The sequence below is a fragment of the Ranitomeya imitator genome, chromosome 2 (genome assembly GCF_032444005.1).
Source record: "Ranitomeya imitator isolate aRanImi1 chromosome 2, aRanImi1.pri, whole genome shotgun sequence".
Taxonomy (NCBI): domain Eukaryota; kingdom Metazoa; phylum Chordata; class Amphibia; order Anura; family Dendrobatidae; genus Ranitomeya; species Ranitomeya imitator.
The window spans coordinates 824,249,023-824,266,536 of record NC_091283.1 but is presented as its reverse complement, the minus strand read 5'-3'; the positions used below and the strand labels follow the sequence as shown (position 1 = coordinate 824,266,536).

Genomic DNA, 17,514 nt, shown 5'->3' with positions numbered 1-17,514 from the left:
GATCTCCCGCTGAGTAAATCGATACCTTCGGTGTAGAAATCCGCCTCGCCATTGCTGAGAAATCCGATGTTTAATTTATATGTAAATGAGCTGCAAGTGCATCGGGGCGTGACAAAGCACTATCAGCTCTCACTCCTTATTCCTCACCTGGTATCTGCCTCCTGTGCTTGATTGACAGATCAGCCTGACCTCTGTTAACTGCCACGCCTTGCAAAGTGCTGACCTGTCAATCAAATGCAGAAGGCAGGCACCAGGCGGGCCGGAGAGCTGATAGTGCTATTTTACACCCCTATGCACTTGCAGCTCATTTGCATAAAACTTTAACGTTGAATTTCTCAGCGATGGCAAGGCGGATTCCAACACCAAAGGTATCAATTTACTCAGAGTGAGATCAGCTTTACTCCCATAACTCTTTTAGGCAGAAATTCCTCCCAACAGGTTACTTTTAAAAAATAGATACCGTAATACTTTACGTTCACAATACCAATGGACAGAAGCAACAATCTATCAAATCAGGGCCTGTAAATAACCTGTACTTGTTAGAAGGCAGCTACTATCAATCACATTGCCTGAACTACAGTCCCATAAATAAAAAGCAGCCCTGCAGTGCACGTAGAGGCAGCACTAAAATGATCAATAAATGATATGTGCACTCATCCCTATTTTATTGCGCTAGACTACAGCTATCTTCTGTTATGCCCTTCTTTAATGTCTTTTGTTCACCTGCATGGCAAATGTACGGATACATATTTTAAAAATAACCTATTGGTAATACTTTAAGGGGTATGGCTGTATAGGTTTAAGTACAACAATAAAAATGATACCTGTCTTGTAGAAATACGATGTTCCAGCGATGAGAAATCATGTTTTGAAACCGCATGCAAAATAGCCAGGAAGTGCATTAGGGGAGTGTTGGTGGAATCTGAGTGGATGACACGCCCCTAGTGTATTTCCTGGTTAATTTGCATGTTGACTTAAAGCCTGATTTCTCAGCGCTGGCACATCGGATTACTACAAGACAGGTATCATTTTTATTGTTGTACTGGGACCTATACAGCCAAACCGCTAGTTTTAGCAATAAGATCAGCCTGATCGGGTCCCTTTAAGTATTAGATACTTGGAAAGTAGCACCAGTTTTAAGTAAAGCCATTATTCCTGCAATGCCCATTACTTACTGAACTCGATTCCTGACCCGGGTCTGTATGTTTAGAGACAAGGCGTGAGACCCACTGATGGGAGAGGCTAGAAATAGCTGACGGTACACGGAGCAGAGCTGACGCTTCACATTTCCACACGCTTGAATAATACTGTGAATAAAACAGAGCAACCGTTAACCGCACACTTCTCATTCAGTTTACATTTAGTTACCCCACTCACATAGTGGGAGGAAAATGCTCAAGCAGCAATTCCAAAATATAATACTACAAATTAATGGAGTGTCACTTGCGGAGCTGCTTGCTGTCATTTTGATACAATCACAGTTTTCTCTGCTGCAGATCTAGCAGAGCTCAGAATGCTGAGCTCTGTATAACCCCGCCCACAAATCCGATTGGCAGCTTTCTGTGCACACCATCAGAAAGCTGCCAGGAGGCACGAGACATCTAATCCTGTAGCGATAATCTCCTGCTGATAAAACGCTGATTTCAATGAAGCAGCAACACCCAGCCTAATAAATATCACATCGCTGGAATCAGGCTCTCAACACCTACATCAAGCTGCTATCAGATTACATAGCAAACCTGCTGGTGGATTTCGCTTAATCAAAAGGGGTTTGTCAGGATTAAAAAAATAAAAAAAAAAATAATTATATATATATATATATATATATATATATATATATATATATATATATATATATATACGGTATATATAATTATGGGAAGTTTCTTACGAGAAACAGAACTGCACCTGTCCACAGGTTGTGTCTGGTTATTGCAGCTCAGTCCCATTGAAGTAAATGAGGCTGAGCTGTAATACCACATACAACCTTTTGACAAGAGTGGTGCTGTTTTTTATTTTTTATTTTAAAAGAAAGTGGCTTTCAGAGTCATTGGGTACCCAGGGTTCTTTCCTAAACTTTATATCAAACTAGGATTACATTGACAAAGTTAGTGAAACCTCCAAAAATAATAATATGAGAAATCCAAAAATCCCATTAACTACGAAGGCAAGTAATCAGGTTGATTTCTAGGCACAAATCACAGCAATTCCTGAGCCATGTAGAGTGCAGAAGACAATAAAAGGGCAGGATCCTCCATTCTGGTCCCTTAGTTGATCCAGGGGGTAGTCCGATATATTCTACATAACATACTTTTATTATGCCGTATTTCCTAGTATCGTGGTGAGAAAAGCACCGGAGAAAAGTTATAAATCCAGCCACAAGACAGACCCATAGGAAGAGATTTAAGAGCACCAAAAACAACACAGACACCAGGTTAATAAAAGAAAGCGGCAAAATAAAAAGCAGCTTAAAAAAAGCACAAAAAAGTCTGACAGTATCAGTCGCCGATCTAAAAACAATCAGGACTTTATCGAGAATCATATTTTTCTAGTAACAGAAAAAAAAAAACAATCTTTTATGGCAGCTGCTCCATAAAATGTGAAAGCACAGACTGCTGTAAAATGAAAAGCCTCAGTTTAATGCAGAAAGAATGAAGAAAAGCGTTAGCTGGATAAATCAGAAACACAGCAGCTGCTTAAGGAATGTGGAATATAATATTTAACTTTAAAGTGAATCTCCAACTATTTTTTTTTTATCGTGGCCGAGAACAAAATCCTCTGTATAGTCAGAAAGTTATATAGAAAATTCTGTCTACCTGCAGTCACCACTAGAGGGAGCTGAGCTGATTACTGCATACAAATTTACTATTAGATCAATGTATAAACAGAAGGCAGTGAGCTCCCCCTAGTGGTGGCTGCACGAAGAGAGTTTGGAATTGTGAAAACGAAGTACAAACTGGGACTATAGATATTAAGAAATTATAATGACAGAAGAAATCAGCATCAGGCCAACACTCGGCCGCGCTATGGGCTCTAAGGCCTGCTGAGCTGTCAGGATTGTGAATGGCAGCTCAGCCAACCTATCTGGCTGGATCAACCGGATCTCCTCCAGGTGTCATCCATTCTGGGGGTGATTACAGGGCTATTTAGCACTCATTGCCAATTGTAGCTATGCTCAAGTGTTGTGTCTCTTTGCACTGTCCTCGGAGTTGTATTCTGATCTCCATTGACGACCTTGGAGTACTGTGTCCAGTTTTGGGCACCGGTGCTCAGGAAGGATATAATGGAACTAGAGAGAGTACAAAGGAGGGCAACAAAATTAATAAAGGGGATGGGAGAACTACAATACCCAGATAGATTAGCGAAATTAGGATTATTTAGTCTAGAAAAAAGACGACTGAGGGGCGATCTAATAACCATGTATAAGTATATAAGGGGACAATACAAATATCTCGCTGAGGATCTGTTTATACCAAGGAAGGTGACGGGCACAAGGGGGCATTCTTTGCGTCTGGAGGAGAGAAGGTTTTTCCACCAACATAGAAGAGGATTCTTTACTGTTAGGGCGGTGAGAATCTGGAATTGCTTGCCTGAGGAGGTGGTGATGGCGAACTCAGTCGAGGGGTTCAAGAGAGGCCTGGATGTCTTCCTGGAGCAGAACAATATTGTATCATACAATTATTAGGTTCTGTAGAAGGACGTAGATCTGGGGATTTATTATGATGGAATATAGGCTGAACTGGATGGACAAATGTCTTTTTTCGGCTTTACTAACTATGTTACTATGTTACCTTTAACCATCTTTTTGACTTACCCCTTTGCCTTGATCCGCCACCTTCATGATACTCTGACCTCATACTGTTACCAGATTAAGCTTTTGTCTTTTCCTTTTGTCTATTATGAGCCCTCATGGTACTGACCCTCAGACCTCTTGACTATCCTGACTCACGGTAAGTCTGCGACTAGTGGCTAGCATCAAAGGCTATTTCAAGGGCCAAAAAAAAAAAACAAAAACACAAAAATTGATCTTGGTTTAAGTTGGTATACATGCAGCACACAAACGCATGTTCACATTGGCCATAAAGCGCACAAAACCTACAAGAAGCAAAATGAACATAAACCCTGCTGTAACTAAGTAAAAAGCAAAAGTGCATTCAAATAACATAAGGTTCCAAGTAACACAGCGAGGTCATGTGTGCGGACACAGTATGGGGTGTCGGGGGGGGGGGGGGGGGATTGTGTGAGGAGGCAGTATGTGAAGAGGGGGGATATAAGGAGACAGTAAGGTAAGGAGGGGGGGGGGGGATGTCAGAGAAGCCATTAATAAGAGAAAGGGGAAACGTGTGAGGAGACAGAATAGAGACATAGTGGTTTTGCATGGGGCGACAGTGTAAGGGCACAGCCCAGAGGGAACAGTAAGCTAAGGAGGGGGAGCGTGATGAGGGGTACACTATAAAGACCGGATAGATAATATATATATATATATATATATATATATATATATATATATATTTTAACACCGTGTGAGAGGATGAATTGGATATTACTGAATCCTCGACCAGTTCGCCTGCCAACATTGCCAGTCTATGCATTAAATGGACGGCCGTCCCACCCAGCAGCTGCTGCAGCTTTCCCTGCCGACAGGAGCTGAAGATTTTGGAGGACAGACCAGTGGCGATCAGTGGATCACTGGGTCGGATTTATTCTGCCAAAGAGCACCAGTTATTTCTTGGGGTGCATTCACTTACGCACACACTCACACCACTGTCACTTACTCTGCCTGACTCGCGGTCTCATTCCTGGAGAAAACTTTGCTTTTGAATTCCATCCAAATGTTATGTAACTGAGGAAAAGAAGAGGTCACAGATTCAGAACAGAAACTACGCTTTGTTCCCACGGTGCAAAACTAAAGCAGATTTTTCACTCTTTATTCTCTTGCGGAAAATCCAAGCATTTTACAATGTCAGAATGATGCATGAGATTTCAGGAAATGCTGCGGCCTAAACTGAGGAGATCTGCGGCTGTCAGATTGCAGTATGTCAATGCAGATAAGGGCAGATGTTACCCTTTACAATGCAAAGTATTAAATGTACGGTTCACATCCCCCTAAGTGCAGGACCGACCAAGATCCTGCAGTTACCAACAGTGTGGATACCAATATCCCATTTCAGCCCTGACCCCAATACAAAATGGGATCACCCGTCCTCAAGGACATAATGAATATCCCATAACTGCTGCTGAAAAATTGGAACCGTTCTGGCAAATCTGGGACTGTCGACAAGTATGTGCAAGTCCCAGTAAGTTCTGTAAGCCCCAGACCCATTCTTTCTAGCAAAATTGTAAAAAATAGCAAAATAGCTTCTCCTCCAGAATGAGCGTCACCTACACGTAGCCACCCTGCAAGTCAATGCTTAATCCTTTGCAGAGGGTCCTTAAAATGTGAAGGGTCATCAGCCGAACTAGAGAGACAGATTCATCATGCTGTGATCCAACCCTCCAGGCACGATCTAAACAAGATATAAATGTGCACAGAAGACTTAGGACCTACCAGTTAGACCTTCTCTATGTGCTGCTCCTCACACTCTGTGCAGTGGCTGGGAAATGTATGGACAGTCGGAGCTACCGCTAATCATCTTTCATTGCTGGGAGTTTCTAAATCTTAACATTTGGGGATCAGTTGATCATTGGAAACTTCAGCATTAAAAATTATTACCTTGAAACATCCCCTTTAACTCTGTATCTGTACAGTTTCACACTGTAACACTATTAGTCCAGAGGAAACCAACATGTGGTATATTGCGCAAACGTTACAGCTGCACAGTGCATGAAGTGCGGCACTTCTCACCTGAACCTCCCGACCGCCGAGGCTTTTAACAAACCGGTCTGTTCTTTGTTTCAGCTCAGACATGACGGGATTTGACCGCAAAACTTGATGAATCTGTTGTCCCTCCAGGAGCTTCTTCTCCATCATACTGAACCCGTCCAGCAGCTGGTACAGGGAGAGAGCGATGTGGCGGCCAGAAAACTGGAAATGTACAAAAATGGCCATGAATAACATTAAGGGGCAAAGCTTTCATTTCTTTATTCAGCTTGTGTATGAGGCCATCAATGATTTAGCCCCATGGACGAATATAGCTCTTACCTGGAAACTATAAGCAAGCAGGTAAGGAAGCCATGTCTACAGCAGGACCACTAATGGTGCATTACATGATGGATATTCACATAGTTATATGTGAGTGGAGTGAGTCTATTAGAGCAGCTCTTCATTCAGGCTGATATAGGAGTGTTATAAGCCAGGGTAAAGACATGGCGGTAATGATGATGTGATACTGATTATATTGATACCTTTGATGAAGAAATCAGCTTTGTGGTTCTTCTTTAATCATCATTTGAAGTTTTCGGTGCACAGGGGCCGGACAGTGCACTGGGTCTTCTCCATCCTGTCTGTGATTCTCCAGCCCCTCCACTGCCTCTGCTCTGTGAATGCCTGGCCTCCTCTGTCTGAGTTCTCAGTAGTGACCGGTCATTCACAAACCAGAGGCATTGGAGGGGCTGGAGAATCACAAACAGGGAGGAGAAGACCCAGTGCACTGTCCGGCCCCTGTGCACCAAAAATCTAATTAGCAGAAAACTTCAAATGGTAATTAAACAAGAACCACAAAGTGGATTTCTTCACCAGAGGTGTCAATCTAATCAGTATTATGTCATCATTACCGCCATGCCTTTACTGTACAGTACAAATTCATGCTGACAAGCTCTCTTTTAGCCAATCACATGCTTCGGCTACAGATTACTAACTTTTTTGCCCTTTCAATCACTCCATGCCACGTACAAAAAAATGGCTTCAGATTCATTGTTTATCACCTTTGTTAAAAGGATAAGCGACATCCCATGCCACAGAGGCAGGCAGTACATAGAATGGGGCATCATGGGGCAATAGCCCTCCCTCAAATTGGCATCTAGAAATACCCGCCTGGTATTGGTGGATTCTGGCACTGGGCCGACCAGAGTCTTCAAGCTGTCCTCAGCTATCTATAGGAGAGAAATTGTGGATAGACCAAGATTCTCAGATGTATAGTGATGCGACCATTCCTCTATAGGTGGAACAGCACGGAACGTTTACCTGGATTTCGATGTCGCCAAGGCTGGACACGGACGAGTCGTCATCTCTCCAGCTGCCACCACCTGTGCAATAGTGAGGTTAGGCATATAGACACAGATTGGGATCAGATGGCTGAAAACACACAGTTTAACCCCTTCCCACTATGGCCAGTATTTAGTTTGTGCTTCCATTCCTTACCTCCCCTTCATACAAGAACCATAGCTTTATATATATATATATATATATATATATATATATATATATATATATATATATATATATATATATATATATATATATATATATATATATCTATAATTTTTCTATGCATCACCAACAACATACTGATCCGAAACACTAATGACACCTGTAACATATTTTCATGTAGTTGTATAAGCATGGACAAGTTATATAATGTACTGAAAACGGTAAAAAAAAAAAACAAAAACAAAAAAAAGTTCGGTGAAAGGGTGAAAAAAACAAAAATAAATAAAAAAATTAAAAACCTTGCAATTCCACCATTGTTTTTTAGGCTTTGTTCTCCAACTGTTTGATGTGCGGTAAAGATCATCTGGTAACAAGATTCTCCATATCAGTACGATTACAATGATCCCAAACTTATACAGTTTATTATTTTAAGACGTATAATAAAACAATTCTGAAGTTTAAGTTTAAAAAAAAATACATTAATTAGTGTGGCCTTTTTAATTTTTCCATAGATACAGCTGGGATAGGGCACGTTGCTTAAGCATGGTGAGCTATAGTTTTTACTGGTACATACCCTTATTTTTAAATGGGGAGAAAGTGATAAAAACTAAACTTAAACAAAACAAAAAAACAACAATAGGCATTAAGAATTCTCTCCCGTTTTGATCCTACAGGTCTTATACAATCTGTCTCCATGGTAACAGACTGCAAACAAAACTCTGTAGTCTGATCCTTCAGTTACCACTTATTTTTCTGCCCGACCTAGAACATATATATTAACTGCAAATTAGGGAACAAATGGAAGAAAAGTATGAGACTGTGAGTTTGCAGGATTACGCTATATAGAATTTTTTTTGTTGATTGTTACCATGAAGATACATAGATCTGCATAAGGGTTGTAGTCAAAAAATAAAAAGTTAGCACGTTTTTACTTGTAACTTTCTGCACAGCTGATTTTTTATTTTAGATTTATCCAGCCAATAAAAAATACATAGTTGCAAAGGAGGAAACTGAGAGGCAGTTGCACTTAGTTTAATTGATCTTCTGAATAGGCATGTCTATCCATAAAAATAAAATAAAAAAAAAGAGAAGAGACAAGAGAAGTGTCTATTTCTAACCAGGGGAATGACCAGAGGATGAAGTTCCAGATTGGATGGAAGTTCCTGTGCCAAATTGCTGTAGTGAAAGCAGCTCTGAAGCACAAACTGCTTCTGCTCCGTCATGCAATATTCACCAAGAAGAGTAAATGGACCGCTCTTGTATTTAGTCACGAATTACCTTACAAATGTGTTCGGAAAGTTATGGTCTGTGTCGATGTAGGTCTCTCACCTAAACTGCTTGTGGTGGGGGATGGGTCAGGAGTGTAATATTCTTCTGACGCGGCATTGTCTTCTGTGCCCTGGCATAATATAAAGGGTTATAATATAATGTTAAAGGGAACCATCCACTGGATTTTTATCATTTAGATACCAATTGTCGCTGCTCCACTGATTCCGGAACAGTTTTTCTTTTTCTTTTCTGCCCCTTTGTTCCAAAGTTATGCCCCCTGGTAATAATGGTGCAAAATCTGCTGTCCAACTAAACGGGCGTGTACCATAGAATGTCTGTGGGCGTGGCCATGTTGTGATTGGCCAGTGTCAGAAGAGAAATAGCAAACGCCCACAGAGAAGTTTTGTAGTACACGCCCAATTAGTTAAAGGTTAAATTGACACCATTATTAGCGGGGTCATAACTTTGGAATGGAGGGACGCAGAAGAAAAAGAAAAACGGTTCTAGAATCAGTGAAGCAACATCAACTGGAAGAGGAACTCTGTTCAAATTGAAATATCTAGTCATCGGTCCCCTTTAAATGGTCAAGAGAGGTGTGAGGGGGCGATTTATAATAATTATCTTGCTGGTGTTAGACGGCTGTAATATGGGGACAGGTTACTGACAACCACAAATACCCTGTGTTATTGAGAACATGATGGACGCTTGTAAAAGGAATATACATCACAGCCTTACCAAGACACTCGGCTCCTGCAGGAGATTAATTCCTGGGTACAGGTCCTGGACTATGAGAATTAAGGAAAGGAGATCTGCAGGTCTCAGAGAGCTGGCATTACGACTATTGGAAGAAAAAAAAAGTTAAAGTGTATTTGTAACTAGATTTCAGCATATAAACTGCAGACAATTACATGGATCTCTGAGACCTAATGAGGCTGTTGTACTTGCTATAAAAGTCAGAATGGCTGTATAATCCCAATATTAAAATGAGAATTTTGTGAACTCAGTCAAAGCGTGAGAAAGCTCATGAGTCCAAGTGTATTCAGTGTCTGCTGTACCGAGCAGTGTGAGATCTCAGCAGGGAGGAGGGACACTGAGGAGCTATTAAACTGGTTGAGCAGAGAGAGAACTTTCACAATCTATTAATAAAAGTTAGATTTTATTATTCACACGCTTTCGCTCCCATTAAGAGATTGAACTATCACAAAAGAATTATAAACGCCATTGGAAAAGGAGAGAGTACAACTAGGCAACCCTACAGGGGTTGAATAGAGCGGCGGTCGAGCGTGTGCAGTCCTAAATCCTTGCAGACATTTGTGGCATTTCACCAATGCTGCCATCAAAATGGAAAATTGGGTAAAACATGGCAAAGTTATCTAAGCACATGGCCCTGTACGATGGGAAACATTCTGCATTGGTATAGGCATTTGCACATTGTATGACGGAATAGCAGGGGCGAGATGGTGTTTGCCAATAAATGGCACCGTGAAACATGGATCCAGCTCTACCCACCAATCACACAAGCTAGGGTGGTGATAGAATGACAGAAGTACCAGTATCCATTTAAACCCCTTTGACACTATGCAGAACTTTCTGTTAAAGGGAAATCAGATGCCATAGTCAAGGCAAAAAAATGGCCAGAATCCACACCTAGAGAAAAGTGCCAGAAGTTTAGTGTTGACCAGGATGAAGGCATGCAGGACCTCCTCGCCACCTCGCTCATTGCTCCCATTAATGTACTGCACAATCTGCTTCTCCAGGAACTCGATACATTGTTCACAAAGCTTGGGGTGTATCAGCCGCTCCACAGCCTGTGAGGTGTAAGAGAGGAAACGATGAGGTAGTCAGTAAAGAGACCTTTGTAACAAAATTTGAGTGTCGGGAAGGAAGGAAAGGAAGGAAGGAAGAAAGAAGAAAAAAAGGAAAGAAAGGGAAGGAAGGAAGGAAGGAAGGAAGGAAGGAAGGAAGGAAGGAAGGAAGGAAGGAAGGAAGGAAGGAAGAAAGAAAGAAAGAAAGAAAGAAAGAAAGAAAGGGAAGGAAAAAAAGAAAGAAAGGGAAGGAAGGAAGGAAGGGAGGAAGAAAGGAAGGAAGGAAGGAAGGAAGGAAGGAAGGAAGGAAGAAAGAAAGAAAGAAAGAAAGAAAGAAAGAAAGAAAGGGAAGGAAAAAAAGAAAGAAAGGGAAGGAAGGAAGGAAGGGAGGAAGAAAGGAAGGAAGGAAGGAAGGAAGGAAGGAAGGAAGGAAGGAAGGAAGGAAGGAAGGAAGGAAGAAAGAAAGAAAGAAAGAAAGAAAGAAAGAAAGAAAGAAAGGGAAGGAAAAAAAGAAAGAAAGGGAAGGAAGGAAGGAAGGGAGGAAGAAAAAAGAAAGAAAGAAAATAAGGAAGAAAGAAAGAAAGAAAGAAAGAAAGAAAGAAAGAAAGAAAGAAAGAAAGAAAGAAAGAAAGAAAGAAAAGGAAGGAAGAAAAAGAAAAGAAGAAAGGGAAGGAAGAAAAAGGGAAGGAAGGAAGAAAGGGAAGGAAAGAAAGAGGGAAGGATGAAAGAAAGGGAGGGAAGGATGAAAGAAAGGGAGGGAAGGACGAAAAAGGGAGGGAAGGACAAAAAAGGGAGGGAAGGAAGGAAAAAGAAAGGGAAAAGACCATTGTATTATCACACATTGCATTTAAGTTCTGACTCTGGAGAAATGCAATTTCCATGGGATGTACAGGATTAGAAAACATGGCTGTTTTTTTTTCTAAGAGCAGTGCCACCTCTATGCACAGGTTGTATGTGGTATTACAGCTAAGCAACTAATAAAGGGAACCTATCACCCCCAAAATCGAAGATGAGCTAAGCCCACCGGCATCAGGGGCTTATCTACAGTATTCTGTAATGCTGTAGATAAGCCCCCGATGTAACCTGAAAGATGAGAAAGGCTGGTTTTACATTTGCATTTTTTTTTTTTTGCGTTTTTTCCCCCTATATTTAACATTAAAAACGCATGCATTTTTTTTGTATGCGTTTTGACGCGTTTTTGCAACGCATGCATTGTTTTTCTGCATGCATTGTTGCAGAAATGCAACATGTAGTATTTTTAGCGGCGTTTTTTTTGCCGCAAAAAAATGCATTGCTGTCTATGTAAACGCATGCGTTTTTAACCACATGCGTCTGCATGCGTTAAAAACGCATGCGTTTTTAAAAAACAAACAAAAACACACTGATAAACCACCCCACACCATAAAATTGATAAAGGGATCCTACCCCTAACCCTAATCCCATTAAGGGTAGGGTTAGGGTCCCTTTAGGGTTAGGGTTAGGATCCCTTTAGGGTTAGGGATCCTACCCCTACCTCTTTCTGTTTATAGTGGGTTTTTTACTTTATTTTGATGATTGGCAGCTGTCACACATTTATCTGCATGCGTTTAAAAACCGCAAACGCATGAAAAAACGCATGTAAACGCCGCGTTTTTTTCACATGCAAAAACGCATGCGTCAAAAAAACGCGGCGTTTGCACGCGTTTACATGCGTTTTTTCACCATGCTTTTTTTTATAAAACGCATGCATTTTAAAACGCAAGTGTGAAACCAGCCAAAGAGAGGTTAGATTATACTCACCTGGGTGGGCGGTCCGATCCGATGGGTGTCGCGGTGCGTGGCCTCCCATCTTCATAGGATGACGTCCTCTTCTTGTATTCACGCTGCGGCTCCGGCGTACTTTGTCTGCCCTGTTGAGGGCAGAGCAAAGTACTGCAGTGCGCAGGAACTGGGAATGGTCCGAGAAGCCCGGCACCTGCGCACTGCAGTACTTTGCTCTGCCCTCAACAGGAGCCGGAGCCGCAGTGTGAAGACAAGAAGAGGACGTTTTTGTAAGAAGATGGGAGGCCCCGGACCGGACCGCGACAACCATCAGACTGGACCGCCCAGGTGAGTATAATCTAACCTCTTTTTCTCATCTTTCAGGATACATCGGGGGCTTATCTACAGCATTACATAATGCATTACAGAATGCTGTAGATAAGCCCCTAATGATGGTGGGCTTAGCTCATCTTCGATTTTGGGAATGACAGGTTCACTTTAACTTCTAAGGAAAAACACCCTGTGGACAAGTGTGGTGCCTTTTTTGGAAGACAGCAGCCATGTTTTCCAACCTCGTTCTACCCCTTTGGTTCTATGTTCGTGTTTCCTTTGGTACCGGAGAATTCATTATATGTGCACAGCGTGACCCAAATGTTTCCTTGAAGGATTTGCACTAATTACCAGCAGTTCACATATTCCTTGCAGTTTTCTGCTGATATTAAGCAATCTGAACAACAAAATACCTCTATTCCTGCTAACAACGGCCTTCAGTGTTCTGCACCAAGTTCGCTCATGGTCAGTATATATGACTCCTCTGTACTATGCACTCATCACAGCCAAAATATCTATAACACGTTTATAAAAATGCAAATGCTTCAAGCATACTAGAGGTATTCTGCCTAAAAATACATTTGTAATAAAAGTCTAATGTGGTCAGAGGCTTTAGCTGCTTTTAGTCCACCATGCTTTAAACTGCAGGTCTGTGTGATCAGCTTTCAAATCAACTTCCAAAAAGAATTGGGGGTTCTGCAGAATTTAAGAACCCCCATATACCATGTTTAAGGGAATTTACCTCTACTGCGAAGCTTTGGTCTTCATGTCGCAAGCGGCCATAGGTTAGGAGCAAGCTCTGAAACGTTTTCCACACGAGGTTTCGCTGATCTGAATCTGGAGGACGCAGTCTGCAGGAAGACAACGCATACAGATCACGTCAGGTTAAAACAATCCTCCATATTAAGCAGGACAGGGCTCGCTATTCGACTTGCTGTCAGTGAATGGAAACATTCAGAGGCTGAAATCCTGTCCTGTTTTTTTTTCTTCTGATAATGCAGGTACATAGCACATTACTCTAATAAAACACAAATGATTAGATGTTCTGCAGGAGCTATCTGATTTCTTCCCAAAACACTAAAAGCTATTGACACCATTAACTTTAAAAATAATCATTTTGCTATGTGTTATTGTTTGCTTTACGTTAAAAAAAATGGACTACGTTTTTAGTCTGCAATCTTCATTTCTTCATTTTCAGAGCCACTTGTGCAGTTTGCAGCCTAATCCATCTTTCCCGAATTTTATACATTAGCATAGCTTTTATTCTGCACTTATCTTCTGCATACATCAACCTCTTTATTTACAGGGTGTTTTCTCTGCCCTCTCTGAGACTGTAAATACTTCCTCTGCCCTCCCTGAGACAGTAGATCCTTTCTCTTCTCTCCACTCAAGATCTGTGTAAATACCCCTCCTGTTGCTTTTTCTAACAAAAAAAGGGAAGGAGAGGAAATAGAGATGTCAGAATAAGGAGATCTGATGGATTTGTAACATTTTTGTAAAAGCGAGACGAAAAGACTACACACTGCAGCAACAAAATGGTAGAAAACATTTAATGAAGGGCATTTAGAAAAGAGCCTTCATTCTGCATTTAAAAATAAAGCAAATTAACAATAGAAAAAAAAAATGTGCAAATATGTACAAAGCCTATATGGTATTCTGCAATACCAGAAATAACCAGTGGACAGGTGTGGCGCTGTTTTGTGAGAAAGCAACTGTATTTTTCCAGTTATGCAAAATCCCTTTCACTTTTACCTGTTTGAGTCAGACAAGATTAGGACAGACTTTCATCTGCCAGAAAACAAAAATATTTTCGTTTCATATTGGGCCTGGACACCGCTGCGCGCACGCTCAGGCAGGAGCTAGAAGATTCTATCCCATTGTTTCAGCAATCAATGGGGGTCTTTACAGGGTGTTTAAGGGGATCAAAAAAGTTTTTAGTTACACTTATTATTTTACGGCTCGTTTTCAAGTAGAAACTTACCAAGAAAAACTTTATTAGAAGGTAAAGCAGAAAAAGAAACAAAAGAAGAGAGGAAGTTAAAGGACGAAATTCACAAAATAAAGCTGAGCAGAGACGACAGAGCAATCCAACCAAACGTTACATAAAGGTGCGGAAAATAGTAAGTTATAGAACTTCTTAATATACTTCTATCATCACAGGTCCCCGTCTGCAGCCATCACCTCTGATCCTCGGCTTAGTGCCAGCCATGAAAACATTTTATATATTTTATCTCTTACATATATATTTGGTATAAATAATTGTACATAATTCTATAATATCTATCTAATATCTCTATATATATATCTCTATATATATATATATCTCTCTATATATATCTCTATATATCTCTATATATATATCTATATATATATATATATATATATATATCTATCTATCTCTATATCTATATATATCTCTATCTATCTATCTATCTATCTATCTATATATCTCTATCTATCTATCTATATATATATATATCTCTATCTATCTATATATATATATATATCTCTATCTATCTATCTATATATATCTCTATCTATCTCTATCTATCTATCTATCTATCTATCTATATATATATATACACACACATACATATATATATCTATATGTAACATATAATATATACGATTGTAAAATATATAAAATATAACATAGGATTGTAAAAAAAATTTGTATATAATATTTGGTATGGTCTTTCTATAATATTGAAATGTCAGAATTGACTTTTTTTTTTTTATTAACTGCACTTCCGCTAAAAATGCAATGAAATCATTGTAAGCACCCAAAAATGGCATCAATAATAGCTACAGCTCGCTACACAAAAAAAAAACTAAACATTTAACCGCGTTCATAGAAGAATAATATGCGGTAAGCTACGGGTCTCAGAGAACTCACAACTTAAAATCAATTATTAAAAATTTTCCTAACCACTGAAATGTAAAAAATAAATAGACTAAAAATACCCTCATTATTGTGGTATCACCGCAATTGGACTGACTTGAAGAATGATTATGTTGGGGTCATTTTTACTGCAAAAAGGAATGTTCTCAAAAAAATAAAAGAAAATAATTGCAGGATTGTTCAGAGCATCATATTTTAAAGTGTATGGCATAGTTCAAATCTACGGTACATCTCATCCCGCAATCAAGAGGCCCTCATGTGGATATGTTAGCGGGAAAATAATAAAACTTATGGTTCGTCAAACAAATGGAAAAAAAAAGTAAAGCGCAAAAAAAAAAAAAAAAAAAAAAATCACTTGGGTGGGAAGGAGTTAGTGTTTCTTTTAATGATCTTATAGGAAAATGGAAGAGGACAGAAGTAGTGGTGGAGAGCCGGGCAGGAAGGAGCGCCGATTACCAGACGTACTCTTTTTTGATTAGTTGACCATCCAAAGTGACCAAACCAAAGTGAACTTCGGTGAGTCTCTTCAGGACGTAAATCTTCCTCCTTAAGTCGTCCTCGTTTTCTGCTCCGTCCCCATTGACGGCAATGAACAGACATTCTCCAAACTGCACAGAAAATATAGAGACAATGAAATAAAATATTATAAGCACGGAATCATCTATCATGAATCAAGGAGACATGGAGAAATCCTCCACAGCCGGGGCCTGGAAAGTGGATTTCCCATAGAAATGAACGGGAAGAGGTAATCAAGCGTTATTAAAAAGGATTTTGCAGCAGATCTGCACTAAAAAAAAAAAAAAAAATCACCTGTGTGTGAACATAACCCAATTGTACACAGGCTCCATTACTGCAGATTATACCCTTTTTCCTGCACTGATACATTGTAACACTTTGATTGCAGATTTGTGCGGTTTTATTTAGGGAATTATGTGAAATTTTGTCTGCACAGATTTTCATCTCTGGCAATGTGAACATTTTTGTTAGCATCCAGACAGCAAGCAGAGGTCCTTGCAAATGGTGAAGAATTTAAAACCTTTTTTTTATTTTTAGAAAAGCGGTGTAAAAATGCAAACAAAAATTGCTAAAACTATTATTTTCTGGTGTAAACGATTTTTATAACTTTTAACCCCAAAGTCAATTAGGAAGTTTCATTACTTTTTTTTATTATTATTATATAATGAGCACATTATATTTACAGATGGAATTCACTTTTAATACAAAACAAAACTTTTCAGGAAACGCAGGTTGTTTTAAATTCTAGTTTTACCTGTCAATGGCCAAAGTGCGACTATGCCCTTATACCAAGTATGCTGGCCCAGTTTTGACATGTACAGTACATACAGATGCTAAAACAGGATTTTTGGTTGCTTACCGTAAAATCTGTTTCTTGGAGCCTCCATTGGGGGACACAGGAACCATGGGTGTATGCTGCTGCCACTAGGAGGCTGACACTATGCAAATAAAAAGTTAGCTCCTCCTCTGCAGTGTACACCCCACCGACTGGCATTATACTCTTCAGTTAGTGAGAAAGCAGTAGGAGATAAATAACAAGGTTGAAAACCATAACCACAAACTTGAGAACTGTAAACGTGAGAACAGTCATAGAACATAAAATAGAGAACTGAGAAACATTGGGAGGGTGCTGTGTCCCCCAATGGAGGCTCCAAGAAACAGATTTTACGGTAAGCAACCAAAAATCCTGTTTTCTTTATCGCCTCTCATTGGGGGACACAGGAACCATGGGACGTCCCAAAGCAGTTCCTAGGGCGGGAAAAACAGACTTCCATCAGGTCCGAGGACTCACCACTGCCGCCTGCCAGATCCTTCTGCCTAGGCTGGCATCCGCCGAAGCGTAGATATGGACCTTGTAAAATTTGGCGAACGTGTGGATGGAAGACCAAGTTGCCGCTTTGCAAAGCTGTAGGGCGGAAGCCATGTGGTTCACCGCCCAGGAGGCGCCGACTGCCCGAGTAGAGTGAGCCTTGATCCCAGGAGGGGGCACTCTGTTCTTGACCCGGTAAGCCTCCAGAATTGCCGTTCTGATCCAGCGAGCAATAGTCGCCTAAGAAGCCTGTTGGTCTCTGCGCGGGCCCATCAGGAATGACAAAAGGAGAATCCGTCTCCCGGAAAGCGGACGTTCTATCCAGGTAGATCCT

General features: G+C 40.4%; 1 protein-coding gene across 7 annotated transcripts in view; it reads right to left on the bottom strand.

Annotated features, from left to right (window-relative positions):
• The window catches only part of HPS1 (HPS1 biogenesis of lysosomal organelles complex 3 subunit 1), a 159,729-nt gene that overhangs the window by 34,556 nt on the left and 107,659 nt on the right, over positions 1–17,514 (bottom strand). For all 7 annotated transcript variants that reach the window (XR_011318547.1, XM_069754003.1, XM_069754004.1 and 4 more), the window contains 10 exons: positions 15,821–15,963; positions 13,196–13,304; positions 10,226–10,386; positions 9,314–9,416; positions 8,639–8,708; positions 7,124–7,185; positions 6,865–7,032; positions 5,846–6,025; positions 4,776–4,843; positions 1,176–1,307 (listed from right to left, as the gene is read on the bottom strand). Coding sequence is in view for 6 of the 7 variants with exons in the window: in XM_069754003.1 (XP_069610104.1) it covers positions 1,176–1,307; positions 4,776–4,843; positions 5,846–6,025; positions 6,865–7,032; positions 7,124–7,185; positions 8,639–8,708; positions 9,314–9,416; positions 10,226–10,386; positions 13,196–13,304; positions 15,821–15,963 (1,196 nt within the window). In the remaining variant the exon portion in view is untranslated. The remainder of the gene's footprint in view (positions 1–1,175; positions 1,308–4,775; positions 4,844–5,845; positions 6,026–6,864; positions 7,033–7,123; positions 7,186–8,638; positions 8,709–9,313; positions 9,417–10,225; positions 10,387–13,195; positions 13,305–15,820; positions 15,964–17,514) is intronic.